At 45.9% G+C, this 21,323-nt stretch overlaps 1 protein-coding gene across 6 annotated transcripts; it reads right to left on the bottom strand.

Moving 5' to 3' along the window:
- Nucleotides 1-456: 456 nt before the first annotated feature.
- On the bottom strand, nt 457-20,636 carry plekhf1 (pleckstrin homology domain containing, family F (with FYVE domain) member 1). 6 transcript variants are annotated; one of them, XM_070896960.1, is made up of 2 exons: nt 20,561-20,636; nt 457-1,473 (listed from the first exon to the last, which is right to left on the bottom strand). In XM_070896960.1, the coding sequence occupies exon 2, from the start codon at nt 1,439-1,441 to the stop codon at nt 626-628; it is 816 nt and encodes a 271-aa protein (XP_070753061.1). In that variant the 5' UTR covers nt 1,442-1,473; nt 20,561-20,636; the 3' UTR covers nt 457-625. The 6 variants fall into 6 exon arrangements, with proteins under 6 accessions (XP_070753061.1, XP_070753062.1, XP_070753060.1 ...); XM_070896961.1 differs by having other exon boundaries at nt 20,555-20,629; XM_070896959.1 differs by lacking the exon at nt 20,561-20,636 and adding an exon at nt 20,237-20,437.
- Nucleotides 20,637-21,323: the final 687 nt, after the last annotated feature.

Below are 21,323 nucleotides of genomic sequence, written 5' to 3'. Positions count from 1 at the left end.
GGCCGCTGACCCGGCCGAAACCCTCTCTGGTGGCCCAGTGGACCGAACTTTAAGAATTGTACCGATCTCCCCTTTAAGGGGAGAGACGTGGTGACACGGCACCATGATGACGTCATCAGCACTATGCTGATGACTGATAGCGGCGGACACTCCGCCCGCCCCCTAATTTCCGCCCCTCTAGTGTGTGAACTTCCACTCATCACTGCACATCCGCCCCCATTATGACTGACTTCCGGTCTGCTGGAAAAAAAAAGTCAAAGAGCGGAATTTCGCTCAAGAGGCCAGCACATCAACCTCGCCGGTAAAAACAGACGAAACACGGTAGGTCTGCCCCGTTTCCAGCGGTGGGCAATTTTGGCCCCCAAATGTGAATTACATAATTTGCCTCATAGTTTGTCAAATCAATCAAATCTCTGGTGTGTACAGAATTCCAACAGCAAAGAATAACATACACCATTGTCTGAAGCACAAGAAAGGTTTTATTCAGGATAGTATAAAATGAAATTATCATTTTAAGTGATACATATTTTTCTGGAAAATTGCTTGGAAGAAAGCTGTTGAGTTATTGTTGTTATTTATTTTTCCTTGATGGTGTTGTGGTTGAGTTCGTTGTCTGCGTATATGACTAAGCGTGGAAAGAGGACCAAGAAAGATCTGCTGAATAGAACTGATCCGGTCCCAGCCATTGCTCTTGTTTCTCCTCGTCACTGGATTTGTCACTATCTTCATCGTTGCTAGAAGCTGTATTCAGACCAGTGACCTCATCTGATTTTCTTTCTGATGTTGATTCGCTGTTCTTCTCTTCCACCAGTTGATTGTAACATAGTGAACAAACCCTTAAAGGCTTGGAGGACAGCTTGGGCATGAGAAATTTGTGCTTTGAACAAGAATGACACACAACAAAGCCACATTTCCGGCAGTGATGTCTGCGGATTACAGCATTGAACTTTCTTTGAGTGCACCGCATGCAGATTTCAGTCATCTTGTCTGGTATCCAGGGGGCTGCATGTTCAGTCGATGGTGTCATTCCTGTCTTTTCCAGCAATTGTTTGACACAGTTGTTAATGTGCTTCATCCAGTCTTCTTTCTCAAGGGGGGTTGCAGCACACACTATGAATGATTTTCGTGAGGTTTTTATCAACCACTGATTTTTCAGGCTGTCATCATCAGCAAGGTCTTCAACAGTGACGTCCTCCAGTGGTATTATCTGTTGGCTGGAGTACTTCTTCTTGTGGATGATAATACTTCCATACACCAGGATGTCATTAAACAGAAAAAACATTCGGGGCTTTGACTTTTTGCGACAGACTTTTGTCAATAATCCTTCACCGACCAGTACTCGTCCATGCAGGGCCAACGGTTGACCAGTTGCTCGAAAGCAATTTTCGACTGCGACAATTCGTTGCGTATTGATCTCTGAGTTCATCAGGTGGTCCACCATCCTTTTCAAAGGTCCTTCTGCAAAGCTTATTCCTATTGTTTAAGAAAGGAAGAAATAAAAAGCTATTGGTGATTAATACCTTAATTTTGTAGATTTTATAGGTATGATCCGACACTATTATAATGACAACAAGGCTGAAAATCTATCGATTAACTCTTTGGTTACTGAAGGACTTTTGAAGAATTTATATCTATTTTTTTCATGTAAGAAGTCAAAAGGATGGTCTTTAAATCTTTAAAGATCTCCCCCTCCCCTGTAGGTCTCCTGGTCAACCATTCATTGTCTGGTTCTTTAACTTTCCTTTCCTTTGGGGAAGTACTTCATCCTCATTTTTGAGGATTTTTGACAAGCTAGCTGAGATCACCTTGATGTGTGGGTTAAATCATTTCCTGGCACCAATGCACAGCACTATTGGGGCCCTTCCTCAAACACTTTCTATAAGTTTCAAGTGATCATTGCTACATTTTGAGAAATACACAGAAATAAAGACGTCTGTTTAATTCGTAATGTATTAAGAATATAAAAGATCCTTTTGGTTTTGACTTTGTTGTTGAACTATATTGTGATCCTCAAAAGGTTAGTAAAAATAAATTTAAAAACAAATGATGTTCAACGACTGTCTGTCCCACCTGTGACAGAGATTGTAATTCCCATATTAGACTGTACAGTTACTAGAGAACTCACTTTTGGAGTGGAAGCAAGTCTTCCTCGATTTTGAGGGACTGCCTATGATGATGTGGGTTCAAGTTCCACTCCAGGCTGACACTCCAGTGCAGTGCTGAGGGAGCGCTGCACTGTCGGAGGTGTCGTCTTTCGGATGAAACGTTAAACCGAGGCTCCGTCTGCCCTCTCAGGTGGACGTAAAAGATCCCATAGCACTATTTTGAAGAAGAGCAGGGGAGTTATCCCTGGTATCCCGGCCAATATTTATCCCTCAATCAACATAATAAAAAAAGAACAGATTATCTGGTCATTATCACATTGCTGTTTGTGGGAGCTTGCTGTGCGCAAATTGGTTGCCGCGTTTCCTACATTTCAGCAGTGATCTTTCTTTCTTTCTTTCTTTCTTTCTTTCTTTCTTTCTTTCTTTCTTTCTTTCTTTCTTTCTTTCTTTCTTTCTTTCTTTCTTTTCCATCTGTAAAGATGTTGTTCCCTCTCACTGTAGATTACTGAGCCCCAGATTACAGCTTTCAGCCTATTGATAGTTTTAGTTAACCCTCCAGCCACTGGTGATCTTTGATCAGCAGTCAGAGATATAATTCAATAGTGAGCCAAATGTCATCAATCTCAGATAATAAGTAAAAACGGAAAATGTTGGAAATATTCAGCAGGTCAGACAGCATCTGTGGAGGGACCAACAGAGTTAACATTTCAGATTGATGATTAGAACAGTCAGAACTGGAAAAATTTAGAGATGTAACAGGTTTTAAGCAAGTACAGAGGCAGAGGCAAGATCCATCTTTTGTTTCTTTGCTTGTCCTATTACCATTTCCTTTTGCCTCACACCATTATCCCTTTTGCCATTGAACCTCTCCTGTCTATCACAGACCTTCCATTTTGTCCCCCCCCCCCCACTTTCCCTCCCTCTGTACTTGCTTAAAACCTGTTACATCTCAAATCCTTCCCAGTTCTGACGAAAGGTCATTGACATGAAACATTAATTCTGTATTTCTCTCCACAAATGCTGCCTGACCTGCTAAATATATCCAGCATTTTCTGCTTTTATTTCAGATTTTTAGCATCCACAGTATTTTCATTTGGCATCAATTTCCTCCTGTACTGAGCAAGTTTAAATAATGTGCCATGCTAGGATTTAAGAAAGAAAGAACTCGCATTTATATAGTGCCTCTCATGACTTCAATATGTCTCAACTCACAGCCAATGTAATAATTTCTGAAATGTAATCACTGTTGTAATGTAGGAAATGTGGCAGCCAATTTTTAAGACAGCAAGGTTCCACGAACAGTAATTACCAGATAATCTGTTTCTGTGATGTTGGTTGAGGGATAAATGATAGCCAAGACAACTCCCCTGTTCTTCTTCAAAATGTGCCATGGGATCTTTTGCATCCACCTGAGAGGGCAGATGGGGCCTCGGTTTAACTTTTCATCCAAAAGACAGCACTTGCAGCACTCTCTCAGTACTGATGTGTCAGCCTAGATTATGTGTTCAAGTCTTGATGTGGGGCTTGAACCCATGACCTTCTGACTCAGAGGTGAGAGTGCTGGCATTAAGCCACGGTTAAGTTCCTGCCCACTGATTGGGAATTAATTACTACCAGAGCAATCCGATGTAATCTTGCTTAACTGTCAATTTTTAATGTTTGTTTTGTATGTTGTGGGGGAAAGTGCACATGACAAAATACTGCCTCATGCGCACTGTCCCTTAGAGATTGTCTGCAGGAAAATATAGGTATTTTTGTCTTTAAAAGAGTAAATTATTTTTCTTTGCAATAAGCAACTGTGTAAAATAGTTGCACTTATATGTCTTGAAAATAAATCTTGAAAACTTCAATCAAATCACCCCTTAACCTTGTAAATTCCAGGGACTACAATCCTAGTTTGCGTCGTCATTCCTCATAATTTAACCTTTGGAGTCTGGGTATCATTCTGGTAAACCCACGCTGCACTCCCTCCAAGGCCAACATATCCTCCCTTAGGTGAGGTTCCCAGAACTGCTCACAGTGCTCCAGGTGTGGTCTAACCAGGGCTTTGCATAGCTGCAGCATAACTTCTGCCCCCTTGTATTCTAGTCTTCCAGATATAAAGGCCAGCATTCCATTAGCCTTTTGATTATTTTCTGTACCTGTCCATGACATTTTAATAATCTATGTACCTGGATCCCCAAGTCTCTTTGGACCTCCACTGTTTTTAGCTTTTCACCATTAAGAAAGTATCCTGTTCTATCCTTTATAGTACCAAAGTGGATGATCTCACATTTGCCTACATTGAAATCAATTTGCCACAGTTTTGCCTATTCACTTAATCTACTAATATCACTTTGTAATTTTTTGCTTTTATCTACATTGCCTACAATGCCGCCTTTCTTTGTGCCATCAGCAAATTTGGATATGTGGCTTTCTATCCCATCATCTAAGTCGTTAATAAATACAGTGAATAGTTGAGGCCCCAAAACAGATCCCTGCGGGACACCATTAGTCACATCCTGCCAATTAGAATATCTGTCCATTATCCCTTCTCTCTGGGGCCAAAATTGCCCCTTTCTATAAGGCCCGTGGCCACCTGAAAACGGCAGCCACGGGTCGGTGCAAACTGGCCGTCGAGTCTCCGTGGAGGGACCGCCATTTTAGATATTGCCCTTCCTCAGTTTTGGAACGGTCTAGGGGACCGCACCACCCATTTTCCTGCCTTGGCGTGCACACGCCGACCCCTTACTGGCCGGCGGCGACCCCTTCCGAAATTGCCCCGCGGGAAATTGCCTCTTTCAAAAATTGCCCTGCGGGAGTGGCGCCACTGGTGCTACTGACAGCTTTTGCTGTCAGCACCTTTTCTGTGGCTTGGCGGTGCGCCTGCCCTTAAAGGGGAGGTGGCACTGCTGGCGACGCCATCATATTATTAAAGTGGCTGCAGAGTTCGCAGTGGCCCTCCCCTTTAATTGAAGGGGGGACGTTATGACGTACTGATGACTTGTAGCATCAGTCACTCCATCTGCCCCCACTTCCATCCTGCTAGTGGCGACTACTCCGACCGATGATGAGGCCACTTCTGCCCCACTCCAAAAAAAAGCACGAAGTGCTGAATTTCTCCAGTTTGGCTGCCCCATGCATTGGGGTGCCTGGAACACATTAAGAGCGGTAGTATATTCAAAAGGGAGTTAGATGTGGCCCTTATGGCTAAAGGGATCAAGAGGTATGGAGAGAAAACAGGAATGGGGTACTGAAGTGCATGATCAGCCATGATCATATTGAATGGTGTTGCAGGCTTGAAGGGCCGAATGGCCTACTCCTGCACCTAGTTTCTATGTTTCTATGTTTCGGGCAATGGGCTAGTTTGGCCCCTCTGTCTCCTGCAGTTCGGCCAATTTCCTCACCAGGTCAATAATTTGCCTTCAATTCCATGGGCTTCAACCTTAGTTAACAGTCTCTTATGAGGTACTTTATCAAAAGCCTCCTGGAAGTCCATATAAATAACATTCATAGACATTGGCCTGTCCACTACTTTAGTCACCTTCTCAAAAAATTCAAACAGGTTCGTCGGGCCTGACCTACCTTTCACAAATCCATGCTGGTTCTCTCTGATCAACTGAAAATTTTCAAGGTGTTCCGTCACCCTACCCTTAAGTATAGACTCTAGTAATTTCCCGACACCTGATGTTAGACGAACTGGTCTATAATTCCCTGGTTTCCCTCTTTCAACATTCTTAAATAGCGGAGTGACATGCGCAATTTTTCAAACAAAAGGAACGGACCTGAATCGAGAGAACTTTGGAAGATTATAGTTGGGGCATCTGCAATGTGCTCACCTACTTCCTTTAAAACCCTAGGATGGAAACCACCTGGTCCTGGGAATTTGTCACTCTTCAGTGCCATTATTTTCTTCATTACTGTTATTTTGCTTAAGGTAATTTTGTTGCGGCCCTACTCTGAGTCAATATTAGTTTGCTTGGAATTTCTGGCTATCCTCATCTTCTACTGTAAATAGTGACACAAAGTAATTATTCAACAAGTCCGCCATTTCCTTATTATTATTGACAATATTATCATTATCAGTTTTTATTGTTCCTGACCACCCTCTTCTTCCCAATATAATTGTAAAAAAATGTTGTGCTGATTTTGATATCCCTTGCAAGTCTCTTTTCATACTCCCTTTTTGTAGCTCTTACTATCTGTTTTGTCATCCTTTGCTGTTTCTTGTATCTCTCCCATTCGCCAGGATCTGTGCTATTTTTTTGTATTTTTGTATGTATTTTCTTTTAGTTTTATGCTGTCCCTTAACTCTTTAGTCGTCTATGGCTGTTTTTTTTTTGACAAGTAGAACTCTTGTTCCTCAGGGGTATAAACTGGTTCTGTATCACATTAAATTATTTTTTGAACACCTCCCACTGATATTCTGTCATTTTACCCATTAACAGATACGCCCAGTTTACTGTGGACAGTCTCCGTCTCATCGCATTGAAGTCAGCCTTACCTAAATCTGAAATCTTAGCAGCTGTTTTGCATCTCTCCCTTTCAAATACATTGAACTCGATGTTATGATCACTATTAGACAATGTTATGATTGCTATTAGAGCATGTTATGACCGCAATTAGAGCATGTTATGATCGTTATTAGATCACCCATCACCCCTGTGCTCGCCAACCTACATTGGTTCCTGATTAAGCAAAGCTTCATTTTTAAAATTCTCATCCTTGTTTACAAACCCCTCCATGGCCTCGCCACTCCCTATCCTTCAGCTTCAAAACTCCCCGAGATATCTATGCTCCTCTAATTCTGCCCTCTTGAGTACCCTGATTATAATCGCTCAACCATCGGTGGCCGTATCTTCTGTTGCCTAGGCCCTAAGCTCTGGAACTCCCTTCCTAAACCTCTCTGCCTCTCTACCTCGCTTTCCTCCTTTAAGATGATCCTTAAAACCTACCTTTTTGACCAAGCTTTTGGTCATCTGCCGGAATTTCTTCTTATGTGGCTCGGTGTCAATTTTTAAAAATTGTCTTATAACACACCTGTGAAGGGCCTTGGGGCATTTTACTGTGTTAAAGGCGCTATATAAATACAAGTTGTTGTTGTTGATAAATGTTCACACACTGTTAGGCTGTTAACTAAACTGGCTCATTACTCACTACAAAATCTAATATGACATGCCCCTTGTTGGTGCTAGGACATATTGTTGCAGAAAACTATCCCGGACACACTCAAGAAATGCACTACCTTTCTGTCAGTGTACTAGTCTGCTTATCCCAATCTATATGAAAATTAAAATCCCCATTAAAATCACTCTGCCGTTGCTACATCCTTGTCTAAATTTAAAAGCATCCTCTGCTCCTTTTATAATTCACAAATTATTTAAATATTTGTTTGATCCTTAAACAAATAAGAAAGCTTTGACTCTTACCTCTGGTGTCGTCTCACTGTCTCAGCTATTAGAATTTGCTGTCTGGTTGCTCTCGTATGTACCGCACACACTCAGCACTTTCGGTATATAGCACTAAAGGTGTGTCGTTCCTGTAATCTAGTCCGACCTCATTGCCTTTTGCAAAATTACAATCAACAGATCTGACTTTACTTTTACTTGCTTACTTCATGTGCCTGATGATATACTGTCTGTTGTTTTTGCAAAGAAAATGTCCTCTGCCTGTTTGCTAAACTGGTTTTTCTAGTTACATTCTACATACTTTCAGCAACATGTCAGCCCAGCTATGGAAACTTTGTATATCTTGACAGCGAATCTGACTTTCAATTTGAACCTTGATTCAGATTTCCTTACGTAATATTGTATTGCTCCTTATATATGTTATATTTGAGTAACAGAGTATTACATGTAACAGAATAATTTTGAACAGAATAACTCAACATTGTAATTCTAATAATTTTTTTAAACTTAACTTTAAACTAGGTTTAATAGTAACACATATTTACTTTCTGCTTTTAGAAATGTCTTGGCAGCCTTGATATTTTGCTCTAAATGTTGATAAAATGATTTCTTGGCAACTCATTGAACAGTAACCTACTTAAGAATGAGTTCCCTCCTTACCCTGAGGACACAGAAGCTGATTATACGCTCCATACTGTTGCGTGAGATTGGCTAACTCAGCGTAGATTAAGAATGAAACCTGAAATTTTCTTGGTCCGTATGTCTCAGTACCACACTATGTAGTACATTAATCCATTGGGCCATTCAAGAAGTTTCAAATGCTAAGTTAACCTTTACTTGTGGAGCTGGAGTTGGTAGAATAGCCTAACAGTCTAGGAGTGCCTGCTTATTAGTGATCCAGCATAGTTTCAGCAACCACCAGAACTAGCCATGTGAGTGAGACATGCCGATAAGTGAGACGCATATGAATGTTACAATTATCTGCTGCTCTAACATGTTGTCAAGCAATCCAATGTAAAAAAAGAAAAATATCAAGAGCCTTGCAGTAACTTTGTAACATCATGCATAATTCTACTGGAATGTGCACGTAGGGCTGGGTGTGGATAGGAGGAACACAGAACAGGATAAATTCATTATCTCATGCTCAGTGGGGAGCTGCACTCAAAGGGAGAACAGGTTGAAAGATAGTTTTAAAGGAGGAGAGGGAGGTGTGGAGGTGCAGATATTTAAGGAGGGAATTGCAGAACTTGGGGCCTAAATGGCTGAAGGCACAGCCGCCAATGGTAGGGTGAAGGGAGTTGGGGATGTGTAAAAGGTTTAGAGAAATGCAGAGTTGTCAGAGAATTGTAGGGCTGGAGGAGGTTACAATGATAGGAAGGGGCAAGGCCATGGAGGGATTCAAACAGAAGGTGGAGAATGTTAATTTTGAGACGTTGGTCAGCCAGGAGCCAATGTAGATCAGTGAACAGAGGGGTGATGGGCGAGTGGGTATTAATGTGGGTTAGGATACGGGCAGCAGAGTTTTGGATGAGCTGAAATTTTTAGAAAGTGGAAGATGGGAAACTGGCCATCAGATTATAGGAATAGTCAAGTCTGTGAGTCTGGAGGGAGCAAAAGCATGGTTGAGGGTTTCAGCAGATGAGCTGAGGCAGGGTTGGAAATGGGCGATGTTATGGAGGTGGAAGTAGATGTTTGTTGTGATAGAAAGAATATGGGGTCAGAAGCTCAGGATCAAACAGGATGCCAAGGTTGCAAACAGTCTGGTTCAGCCTGAGGCAATGGCCAGGGAGAGGGATATAATCGTAAGCGTGGGAGTGTAGTTTGTGCTGGAGGCCGAAGACAATGGCGTCGGTCGTTGAATTGTGGGAATTTGCAGCTCATCCAAGACTGGTTGCCGGACAAGCAGGCTGACAAGACAGAGGCAGTGGAGGGGCCAAGAGAGGTGGTGGTAAAGTAGAGCTGTGTGGGAAACGGGCTAGAAGTGGCAACTGACCAGCACAGAGGAACGGGAATTTGGGCAGCAACAAGCCTCCGGCTGGCAAAGGGAGGTAGTTTCAGGAGGGTCTTGTCGGAGGGAAGCCTGGAGTGTGGGTGTTAAAACTTTCTTTATGGGGCCTGGGGGAGTATTCCGGTTCCTCCTGACTCCAGGAGGAAAGTTAATAAACATGTTTAAACAAAACTTATCTGATTGGACCCTGATCCTCTTCCCACTGTCTTTGCCTGGCAGGAAAATCACGTGCTTGCCTGTTCAGGACACTAGTTAAAATTACAGTCGGAGCTCAGTGACGTTATCAAATCACAGTGTATCAGGATCCTGCCAGGTGTGTATGGGGTTTCACAGTGTATCAGGGTCCTGCCATGTGTGTATGGGGTTTCACAGTGTATCAGGATCCTGCCAGATGTGTATGGGGTTTCACAGTGTATCAGGATTCTGCCAGGTGTGTATGGGGTTTCACAATGTATCAGGACCCTGCCAGGTGTGTATGGGTTTCACAGTGTATCAGGATTCTGCCAGGTGTGTATGGGGTTTCACAGTGTATCAGGACCCTGCCAGGTGTGTATGGGGTTTCAGTGTATCAGGATCCTGCCAGGTGTGTATGGGATTTCAGTGTATCAGGATCCTGCCAGGTGTGTATGGGGTTTCACAGTGTTTCAGAATCCTGCCAGGTGTGTATGGGGTTCCATAATGTATCAGGATCCTGCCAGGTGTGTATGGAGTTTCACAGTGTATCAGGATTCTGCCAGGTGTGTATGGGGTTTCAGTGTATCAGAATCCTGCCAGGTACGTATGGGATTTCACAGTGTATCAGGGTCCTGCCAAGTGTGTATGGGGTTTCACGTGTATCAGGATCCTGCCAAGTGTGTACGGGGTTTCACGTGTATCAGGAACCTGCCAGGTGTGTATGGGATTTCAGTGTATCAGGATCCTGCCAGGTGTGTATGGGGTTTCACAGTGTTTCAGAATCCTGCCAGGTGTGTATGGGGTTCCATAATGTATCAGGATCCTGCCAGGTGTGTATGGAGTTTCACAGTGTATCAGGATTCTGCCAGGTGTGTATGGGGTTTCAGTGTATCAGAATCCTGCCAGGTACGTATGGGATTTCACAGTGTATCAGGGTCCTGCCAAGTGTGTATGGGGTTTCACGTGTATCAGGATCCTGCCAAGTGTGTATGGGGTTTCACGTGTATCAGGAACCTGCCAGGTGTGTATGGGGTTTCAGTGTATCAGGATCCTGCCAGGTGTGTATGGGGTTTCACAGTGTATCAGGATCCTGCCAGGTGTCTATGGGGTTGTAGCAAAGTTACATAAATAATTGAAAAAAGATGATAGAATAAATAGAAAATTTGCAAAACTATGTTTGTTGAAAATGATTCCTTTTATCATCACAGCTTTCAACTGCAAGTGTAATAAAACATGGCTGAATTGGAAAACAATGAGGATAGTGCACTGCTTGAGTTGTTACATTGGCCTGTCATCACAACACACTGACAACACACTGTGTTGGACCCTCCTTTTGGCTAAGTGCCATGCTCAAGAGGAGCCTATAACCGGAGTTACATAACAAGACAAGAAAGTATTGACTGAGTAAGTTTATTCCCACATTATGTAAAATCTTTTCTATCATGAGTTGGGGTTTCCTACTTGGAGGCTCAGTTGCCTGTAATTTCTCCCGTTAATTTTAATAGACAGGAAAAACACTGGTAAACGAGCACAGACCGGAAAACCTGGACCATGGATTCTATCCAACCCACTTAATCTTCCGTGGAAAGGTTCCATAAAATTTCTTCCTGCTCTTCCCTCTGCCCCAAGTAAGCAGTGCGAAACTGCAAACAATGATCTAGAAATTAGATTGCGCAACCCTTGTTTTTCAAGCAAAGATTGGCGCTGAAGGGTCCAAAATGGCGTGCGGTGTGCGTGCCTCATTTTGTGCCAGGTATACATGAGAATATACGTCGCATGGCAGATTAGTTTATGGTGCCCTACAGTCGTCCAGGGTGACTGCCTGAAACAGCTGTTAGGCCCACTGTCTGTCATGTATGTAACCTTCATGTAACAACACTGCAATACTGTATATACTTGAGAAATGCACACCTTGACCACAGGGGGTGAACTTGTGGGAGACACTCCTCACCTGGTCATCCAGGTATATAAAGGGAGGTCCCACGCAGGGTCATCACTTCTTGGTCCTGTAAATAAAGGTGCAGGTCACAGAGTGACCTTGTCCATAGAATGTGCCTCGTGTGGATTTGCGGTATTGTGTAAGGACTTTACAGTGGCGACGAGAAACGGGAGTCAACGACCCACGAGAATGGCCACCGGTAGCACAGAGGAACGGTACTGTGTTGGTGAGGACTGGGACGATTTCATTGAGAGGCTTCAGCAGAGCTTTGTCACGAAGCACTGGCTGGGAGATGCAGCGGCCGACAAGTGAAGGGCTCATCTACTGACCAGCTGTGGATCTAAGACTTACGCGCTCATGAAAGACCTGCTAGCACCCTAGAAGCCGGCGGACAAAACCTTTGGAGAGCTCCGCAAGCTAATCAGTGAGCACCTCAAACCAGCGAGCAGCATACACATGGCCCGACACAGATTTTATATCCACTGACGTCGGGAAGGATAGAGCATACCGGACTTCATTGCGGACCTCTGGCGCTTGGCCAGCCTCTGTAAGTTCACAGACGCCTGCGGGGGGAGATGCTAAGGGATTTCTTTATTGAGGGCATCGGTCATGCCGGGATTTTCAGAAAGTTAATCGAGACCAAGGACTTGACCTTGGAAGCGGCGGCGTTGCTGGCTCATATTTTTATGGTGGTGGAGGAGGAAACCAAGATAATATATGCATGCAACTCTGACTCCAATGTGGTGATGGATCAGGGGGTCAATATTATAAATGTGACTCAGAGCCCAGCAGGCAGGCAAGGGCAGTTCGACACACCCCAGGCAGCAATAGACCACAGAACAGGTTTTCAACACAGACAATGGCAGGCTGAACGGACATTTATGCCATCCCAGTGGACAATGCGTTCTGGGATGGGGCCAGTGACACCCACTAACAGGGTGCTCAAGAGCAGTCAAAAGGACAATCAGTGAGGAATGCCTGGTAACAGCTCTTTTGTTCACAACAATGGGAATCTCAGTTCATGCTGGAGGTGTGGGGGCAGACATGCTGCCAGGACTTGCAGGTTTCAACAGTTCGCCTGCAGAAATTGTAACCTCACTGGCCATTTAGCCAGAATGTGCAGGAAGCCTGTGACCAGGCTAATTTATGAGGCGGATGGACCAGAAGAGGGGTCTGCAAGGCAGGATGACGCGTGGAGCAAATCAATGGATGCTGAAGTTCAGCGGGTTCATGTAGCAAACACTCACAGCTCATATACCAAAACGCCACCTATGATGATGAAGGTCCTATTAAACGGCATGGAGCTGGACACGGAGGTCAGCCAGTCACGCATGAGCGTTCAACAATTCGAAAAGCTATGGCCACTCAAAGCCAGCAGACCCAAACTAGAACGTATTGAGACTCAATTACAGACGAACACCAAATAAATCATTCCAGTGCTAGGCAGTGCAATGTTAGCTGTCACACACAATGGATCAATGAACCGGTTGCCGCTCTGGATTGTCTTGGGCAATGGTCCCGCACTGTTGGCGAGGAGCTGGTTAGCTGAGATGAACTGGAAATGGGGGGATGTGCACGCCGTGTCATCTGTGGAGCGAAGTTCGTGCTCACAGGTCCTACAGCAATTTGAGTCGCTATTCCAACCTGGCGTTGGGACATTCAAAGGTACCAAAGTAGTGATATGCATCACCCCGGATGCCAGACCAGTGCACCACAAAGCCAGAGCTGTGCCATATGTGATGCAGGAGAAAATTGAAAGCAAATTGGACCGTTTGCTGAGAGAGGGCATCATCTCGCCCATTGAATTCAGCGACTGGGCGAGCCCCATTGTTCCTGTCCTAAAAGCGGATGGCTCGGTCAGGATCTGTGGCGACTACAAGGCCAATACCCGCTTCCGAGAGCGGAGGATCTTTTTGCCAAGCTGGCAGGTGGCAAGCTGTTCACCAAGTTGGACCTCACTTCAGCCTACATGACCCAAGAACTGGCCGATGAATCCAAACTACTGACCACAATCACCACGCACAAGGGACTGTTTGTTTACAACAGGTGCCCGTTTGACATTCGATCAACGGCCGCGATCTTTCAAAGAAACATGGAAAGTCTGCTCAAATCCATTCCTGAAACGATCGTATTCCAGGACAATATCCTCATCACGGGTCGGGACACCAAGGAACACCTCCACAACCTGGAGGAGATGCTACGCCGACTGGACCGGGTAGGCCTGCGACTCAAGAAGCCTAAGTATGTGTTTTTGGCTCCCGAAGTCGAGTTTCTGGGTAGGAGGGTTGCTGCAGATGGGATTCGGCCTGCAGAATCCAAAACAGAGGCGATTTGACGAGCGCCCAGGCCCTGCAACACATCGGAGTTGCGTTCATTTCTGGGACTCTTGAACTATTTCGGGAACTTTCTGCCGAACTTAAGCACATTGTTGGAGCCGCTACACGTGCTCCTGCGTAAGGGTTGCGATTGGTTTTGGGGGGACTGTCAGGAACGAGCTTTCAATCGGGCGCGCAACCTACTCTTTTCAAATAAGTTGTTGACCCTGTACAACCCCTGTAAGAAATTGGTTCTGACATGTGACGCATCGTCCTTTGGGGTTGGGTGCGTGTTGCAGCAGTGCAATGCTGAGGGGCAACTCCAACCTGTGGCTTATGCCTCCAGGTTGCTCTCTCAAGCAGAACGTGGATATGGGATGGTTGAGAAGGAAGCACTTGCATGTGTCTATGGAGTGAAAAAGATGCACCAGTAACTTTTTGGCAGGAGGTTCGAATTAGAAACGGACCACAAGCCATTAACATCCCTGCTGTCAGACAGCAAGGCTAACAATGCCAATGCGTCAACTCGCATACAGCGATGGGCTCTCACGCTCGCTGCATATGACTACACCATCCGGCACCGGCCCGGCACTGAAAATTGCACTGACGCACTCAGCAGGCTTCCACTGGCCACCACTGAGAGGGCAGCGGAGCAAAGCGCTGAGATGGTCATGGCCGTTGATGCCTTTGACAGCGCAGGCTCCCCATCACAGGCCGCCAGATCAAAATCTGGACCAACCGAGATCCCCTCCTATCCTTGATTAAGAAATGTGTCCCGACTGGGGATTGGGCGCCCGCACACGGAGCATGCCCTGAGGAGGGCAGACCATTTCACAGGCGGATGGATGATCTCGCCATCCAAGCCGACTGCCTACTATGGGGCAGCCGGGTAGTCATGCCCCAGAGGGGCAGGGAAGCTTTCATCAGGGAACTCCACAGCGAGCACCCAGGCATCGTGCTGATGAAGGCCATTGCCTGGTCACACGTTTGGTAGCCGGGAATTGATTCAGACCTGGAACACTGTGTTCGCAGGTGCACGACGTGTGCTCAGCTGGGAAATGCCCCCAGGGAGGCCCCGCTCAGCCCGTTATCCTGGCCCACCAGGCCATTGTCACGCATTCACGTAGACTACACGAGCCCGTTCATGGGGAAAATGTTTCTCATCGTGGTTGATGCGTACTCAAAATGGATCGAGTGCATCATTTTGAATTCGTGCACGACATCCACCACTGTGGAGAGTCTACGTGCGGTTTTGCGACCCATAGTTTGCCGGACATCCTTGTTAGCGATAATGGCTCATGTTTCACTAGCTACGAATTCCGGGAGTTCATTTTGGGTAATGGCATCAACCATGTCAGGACAGCACCGTTCCAGCCGGCCTCCAATGGCCAGGTGGAACGTGCGGTCCAAATCATAAAACAAGGCATGCTCAGGATTCAAGGTCCCTCCCTTCAATGCCACCTATCGTGCCTCCTGCTGGCCTATAGGTCCCGACCGCACTCGCTCACGGGGGTCCCGCCTGCGGAGCTCCTTATGAAATGTACATTCAAAACTCGGCTGTCCCTCATTCATCCTGTCTTGTCCGACATTGTTGAAGGCAAGTGCCAATCCCAAAATGAGTACCGTGATCGTAATTCAAGGGGGAGATGTATAGAAATTGGTGACCCTGTATTTGTTCTCAATCACGCTTTGGGGCCCAAATGGCTTGAAGGTACTGTAATAGACAAAGAGGGGAATAGAGTCATCGTGGTTAAACTTAACAATGGGCAGATATGCCGCAAGCATCTGGACCAAGTTAAAAAAAGGTTCAGCATGGACTTTGAGGAACCTGAGGAAGATCATGAGATGGTATTCACACCACCGCCAGTGAACGAGCAACAAGAACATTCAGCAGCATGCACAGTCCCTGCGGTCAGCCTGGACAGGCTGGAATCACCACAGGTGACAGAGACACATGCCAAGGCTCAACAGCCAGAGCCCCAACTGCGGCGCTCCACGAGGGAGCGCAGACTACCCGAAAGACTGAACCTGTGATCCCAATAAGACGTTGGGGGGGTAGGTGATGTCATGTATGTAACCTTCATGTAACAACACTGCAATACTGTATATACTTGAGAAATGCACACCTTGACCACAGGGGGTGAACTTGTGGGAGACACTCCTCACCTGGTCATCCAGGTATATAAAGGGAGGTCCCACACAGGATCATCACTTCTTGGTCCTGTGAATAAAGGTGCAGGTCACAGAGTGACCTTGTCCATAGAATGTGCCTCGTGTGGATTTGTGGTATTGTATAAGGACTTTACACTGTCTATGCAAATTGAAGGCCTAATGCTGATTTCAGGTCTTTTTCAAAAATAGATTCGTGACTGACCCCAGCATGCACCGTGCATGGTGGGATTAGATTTCTCATGAGCATAGCAACCAACGGTCCTTTCAAGGGCCGCTAAAGACTGCCACCAAAACGCTAAGTGAAATGTTTTTACTTACCTGAATGTGGAGCCAGAAAGAATAGGAGTGCTCCTCCAGGCTCTAGATTAAAACTGCCATCCACTGCTTCGCTCTCTCCCGATTCCCTCCCCTTCCAAACTCACCTTAGGTCTGATGCTGGCGTCCAGACTGGCTGATCTGCATCTTCTTTGCAACTGATGCACTGCCTCTTGGGGTACAACTGGTATCCCCAGCACACTGGTCCAATTCTGCATGGTCCTCATCAGTCTTTGGGCAACGGTTCATGTTTACCACTGGGTTTGCACCTGAAGAACCAATTTCTGGTCCCAACCATTTAACCCTACATCCCAAATTATTCCACTGTCTCTGGTTGCCCTCCTAGACGTGACATTTTCTTGATCTCAGAACTTCATGTTCCATATGGTATTAGAATCAGAGGTTGGGATTCCTGCTCACCTCTTGTTATCCCACAAGCAGGGTCGAGTAGTGTACAGCATACCTGTATAAATATATATAAATATATATATTATATACTGGCTACTGTAAGCACATGCATTAAGAAATGCATCCTCCAATGTATTTCCCATCATTTATACTATAGCAATTCTTGAAGCCAGAGACCCCGGTTAGTCTCTGGCATTCAGCATTGTAGTGATGGCAGGGGTGGGATTGCTTCAATGTCTTTTGGACAGAAAGCCTGACAAATGTATAGCGGAGCAACTGATGGCACAGGCCAGGGGAGGAATTTTAAAAATTCTTCAAATTGTTAAACTTTCACCAGCAGCTCAGAGGCTTCTGGCACCACTATACAGTGGCTTAGCTTCTCTTCCCTCCCTCGCACTGTTACCTCGGAAATCGCCCAAAGATCCAGCCTTGGCATTTTCCTCTTCCTCATCTCCATGCTGCCCCTTGGCGACATCATCTGAAGACATGGCATCAGATTCCACATATGCACTGATGACGCCCACCTCTCTTGGCTCCCCCACTATCATTGTGTTGTCGGACTGCTTGACATCCAGTCCTGGATGAGCCATAATTTCATCCAATCAAATATTGGGACCACTGATGCCATCATCATCCGCCATCGCCATAAGCTCCGTATCTCCACATCCATTGTCTCAGCTTGAAGCCAATTGTTTGCAACCTTGGCATCCTAATGGATCCTGAGCTAAACTTCCAACCGCATATAAAGCCCCATCATAAACTTCCATCATTTCCACCTTCATAACATCGCCCGTCTCTGCCTCTGCCTCAACCCATTTGCTGCCAGTTTGTCTGATTGCATTTCTGTGCAGCACCTTCGGATGTTTTCCTGTATTAAAGGCTTTGTGAATGCAAGTTGTTGTTGTTGTTGTTCATCTCTCAGCAGCTCTACCCTGATCTTGACCCTCTTACACTAATGTGCTTATAGAAATAATGTTTATTGCCCATTTTCTTCCCTCACTTTTCTAATCTTCCTTTTTCTAGCTTTCTTATATTCTTTATACTTGCCCTGATTTATTTTTAGTATCCGCTGTATAAGCACCATTTGCGTCCTTTTTTAGATACAATTTTTTTTCTATTTTCTTTTTTGTTTTTGGCTGCCACACTGATTTTTATCTTTACTGGAATGGAATTGATTTTTACCATCTCCCGTTTAACTATTTCACACTGCTGATCTACATTTACATTTACCAATTTTTTTTCTTCCAATTAACCTCGTCAAGGTCCCTTTTTATCTGACGCTAATTTTTTTTCTCAGTCAAGAAATCTTGGGCTCAAAATTGCCCTGCGCCCCGATTGGGGGTGGCAACCTTCTGGGCCCCAGCTGCTGAACTGGGCTTACCGCCCCTCAAAGGAAGTAGAGCGCTATCTCGAACGCTCCACTTCCTTTGGGGGCGGTTACCGGAACGCTACTTGGGCGGTGAATCAAACGCTATGTGGATGCTCCCTGTATAGCTGATGTGCTTCACGGTCCCTCCCCGTCGCTTAAAGGGGAGTGTCGCTGCGCACTCTGCAAGGCCTCTGATGGCCTCCACTAGGCCACCAGGGCAGCGTGGGACTGGGCCTGCAGCCCAGCATCCAAAATGGAGCACGATGGCGGCCTGTTTCATGCTAGGATTGCCATCGTAGAGCCGACCCAAGAGTCGGCAATCAAACAAAGATGGCGGCCCGGGACGGTGGCGCCCTTCCCTTTAAGGAGCGTCCCGAATGCGGATGTCCGTTTGCGCCAGCCTCGTGGCCTATGGGGCAATTTCCCCCACGGGGCATTAAGGGGTCGGCTAGGACAGTAAGGGGCCGCCATGCACGGCGATTATGTCATTGCTGGTTGTGCAGCAGTCCAGAGACGTTAACTGAGGGGCACGGCACTGCCGCAGAAGCACCTCCGCAAACTCCTGGGCAATTTCCCAAGAGGCGGTAGTAACCCCCTCCCCTGGGTGAAACGTCTCCTCTGTTTCTTTTACAATCCTTAAATCTCATTGGTTAAGGAGCTAGACTGTTGGTCCCATCATTCACTAAAGTCCCAAATGCCCCGTTGCCCTCACCACATCGTTATCAGGTCACACGTCCAGCAAGTTATGGCGCAAGTTATATTCAGGCTGTAGGGTGCAGAAAAAAGTCTAACTAATGGCATATGCCGTGAGATGCCCCACTCCAGCAAGATCCTTGGGGCCGAAATTGCTCTCCGCCCCAAATGGGGTGCACCTTCCGTTTTTGAAGTGTCCTGTCCGCCCCAATGCATGGGCAGACAATCCGGGGAAATTTAGCTCTTTGTTTTTTCTTTGGAGTGGCCGGATGTGGGGTCGTCAGCGGGGTGGAGGTGCGGGCAGGTTGAAATGGCTGTCGCTCCGGGTCATCAGCTGACGCGTCACAACGTCCGTCCCCTTCAGTTAAAGGGGAGGGCCGCTGCAAACACGGCAACGTTTTTAGTTAGGTCCACTGGGCCACCAGGGAGGGTTTTGGCCGGACCAGCAGCCTGGCACCAAAGCCTGTTGGCGGTCCGTTTGAACCCGTGGGCACAACTGGTGGCCCGACCTGGCAATCGGCCAACAATAAAAAGTAATATGTTGTTGCCGGACACGTCGCCCAGCCACACACAGCTCCCTGCCGGGGAAAGCTGTCAGTGACACCGACCGGTGGCGCTCTCATGGGACAATTCTGCACTGGACAATTTCCCGCTAGGGCCGGAAAGGGGATCGTCGTCGGTCGGTAAGGGGTCAGCGCGGGAAAACGTGCAACGCGGAAATCCATTGCTGCCGCTCCTGGCCCAGGGGGAATATAGGAGGGGTTGGCCCATCCATCTGTCCCAGGTTGGTAAGGCCTCTCCACTCCATTCCTGCCTCTTAGAGGCGGTAATGGACTTTATAGCAGGGCAATTATGGCCCCTTTATATATCACCAAATATTAATCTTGTTCTTTTTAAGTGCTAATCAATTCAACAATAGTTGCAATAGCAGAGAATCTATTCCACGTACGCACTACACTGTCGGAACATCTCTCATTTTCAGACAAAACATTCTCCAGTTCTACATTCAAAGTAATTTTCCTACATCACTTGGAATCACAGAATGGTTACAGCACAGAAGGAGGCCATGCGGCTCCTGGAGCCTATGCTGGCTCTCTTGCAAGAGCACTTCAGCTAATCCCACTCCCCTGCCCTTTCCCCGTAGCCCTGCAAATTTTTATTCCTTTAGGTATTTATCTCATTTCCTTTTGAAAGCCGTGATTGAATCTATCTCCACCACCCTTTCAGGCAGTGCATTCCAGATCCTAACCACTCGCTGTGTAAAAAAGATTTTCTCCATGTCATCTTTTTTTGCCAATCGCCTTAAAAGCATAAAATCACATAGCCAAAACATTTCTTTGTAGATACTTACAAGACAAATCAATCTTCTTTTCTAGTGTTCTCTTATTTGACGTGCAAAAGATGCAGGTCACCCAGGCTGTTCTTTAGTTCTCCATTGCAGTGTTTGCTCAAAGGCCACGGTTAATTTTAACGTGCCAGGGCTATTTTTGTTTCAGATCATTTTAATGCGCCAGAGTCAAACATTCCTCAGGACTAAAGCTATCTCAGCCAAGCCTTTAAACTGCATGAGGCATAGCCAGTGACTAAACTGAAATACTGAACGGATGTCTGATTTTAGCAACACTTGGCTAACACGGCACGTAACTAAGATATATGTAAAAGTACATACAGGTACCTGTTTTTTGTGGAAAGAATTCTGCTTGTTCCTGATATTGGCTTTGAGACCATTGCAGACAGTGCAAAGGTTGGTTGCGTAATGTTTGTTTTACTGCCGCATTTCTAACATGAGTGTGGTCAGAAAGGAAGGAAGGAAGGAAATGTAAAGCTGGATTTAAAAAAAAATCGTCCTAGCCTCTCTTCCTCTTGCTTGTGGTCTATAAGAGCAGAGTTGTAGAGAACAGTAAGGTCGATTTAATAATCAGGGTTTCAGTTCTAGAAGTTGGAAGCATCTGCTGACTACACTTGGGCATCTGCCAGGATTATGAATCTTTAACGAGGCTCACGATAGGAAAATAGGCTGTTTGTTGTAAAAGCACTAACCTACTTTAAAAGTTAAATATTGACAAAACTACCATAATTGTAACTTTGAAGAAGCCATGATAACCTCCTGCTCCTGCTCCAAAAGTCTCCTTTCCATTGTCAAGGCTGTGTAACAGCTGCACAGATAATGGCCCCTCCGCAATCATGAGGAAAGCCTATGCCTCTAAGCAGCGTTTATTTATCTTGATTGAGATAAGGCACAAGAGTCAATGGGGGAGAAATTCAGTTGCAACGCCCTCAGTATTGGCACGGAAGCAAAATTTGGTTTGCGCTGCAACCGTAGCGCCCTGTAGTGACACCGGCAGAGAAAGCTGGCGTGCCGAGCTGTCCCGGGGCACTAAGGGAGGGAATATCTGCATGAGGTACGTGTGATTGACATGTGTTTTTTTTGCGATTTA

Source organism: Pristiophorus japonicus, chromosome 13 (genome assembly GCF_044704955.1).
Source record: "Pristiophorus japonicus isolate sPriJap1 chromosome 13, sPriJap1.hap1, whole genome shotgun sequence".
In the NCBI taxonomy this organism is placed as follows: domain Eukaryota; kingdom Metazoa; phylum Chordata; class Chondrichthyes; family Pristiophoridae; genus Pristiophorus; species Pristiophorus japonicus.
This window is presented reverse-complemented; position numbering and strand designations above follow the sequence as displayed.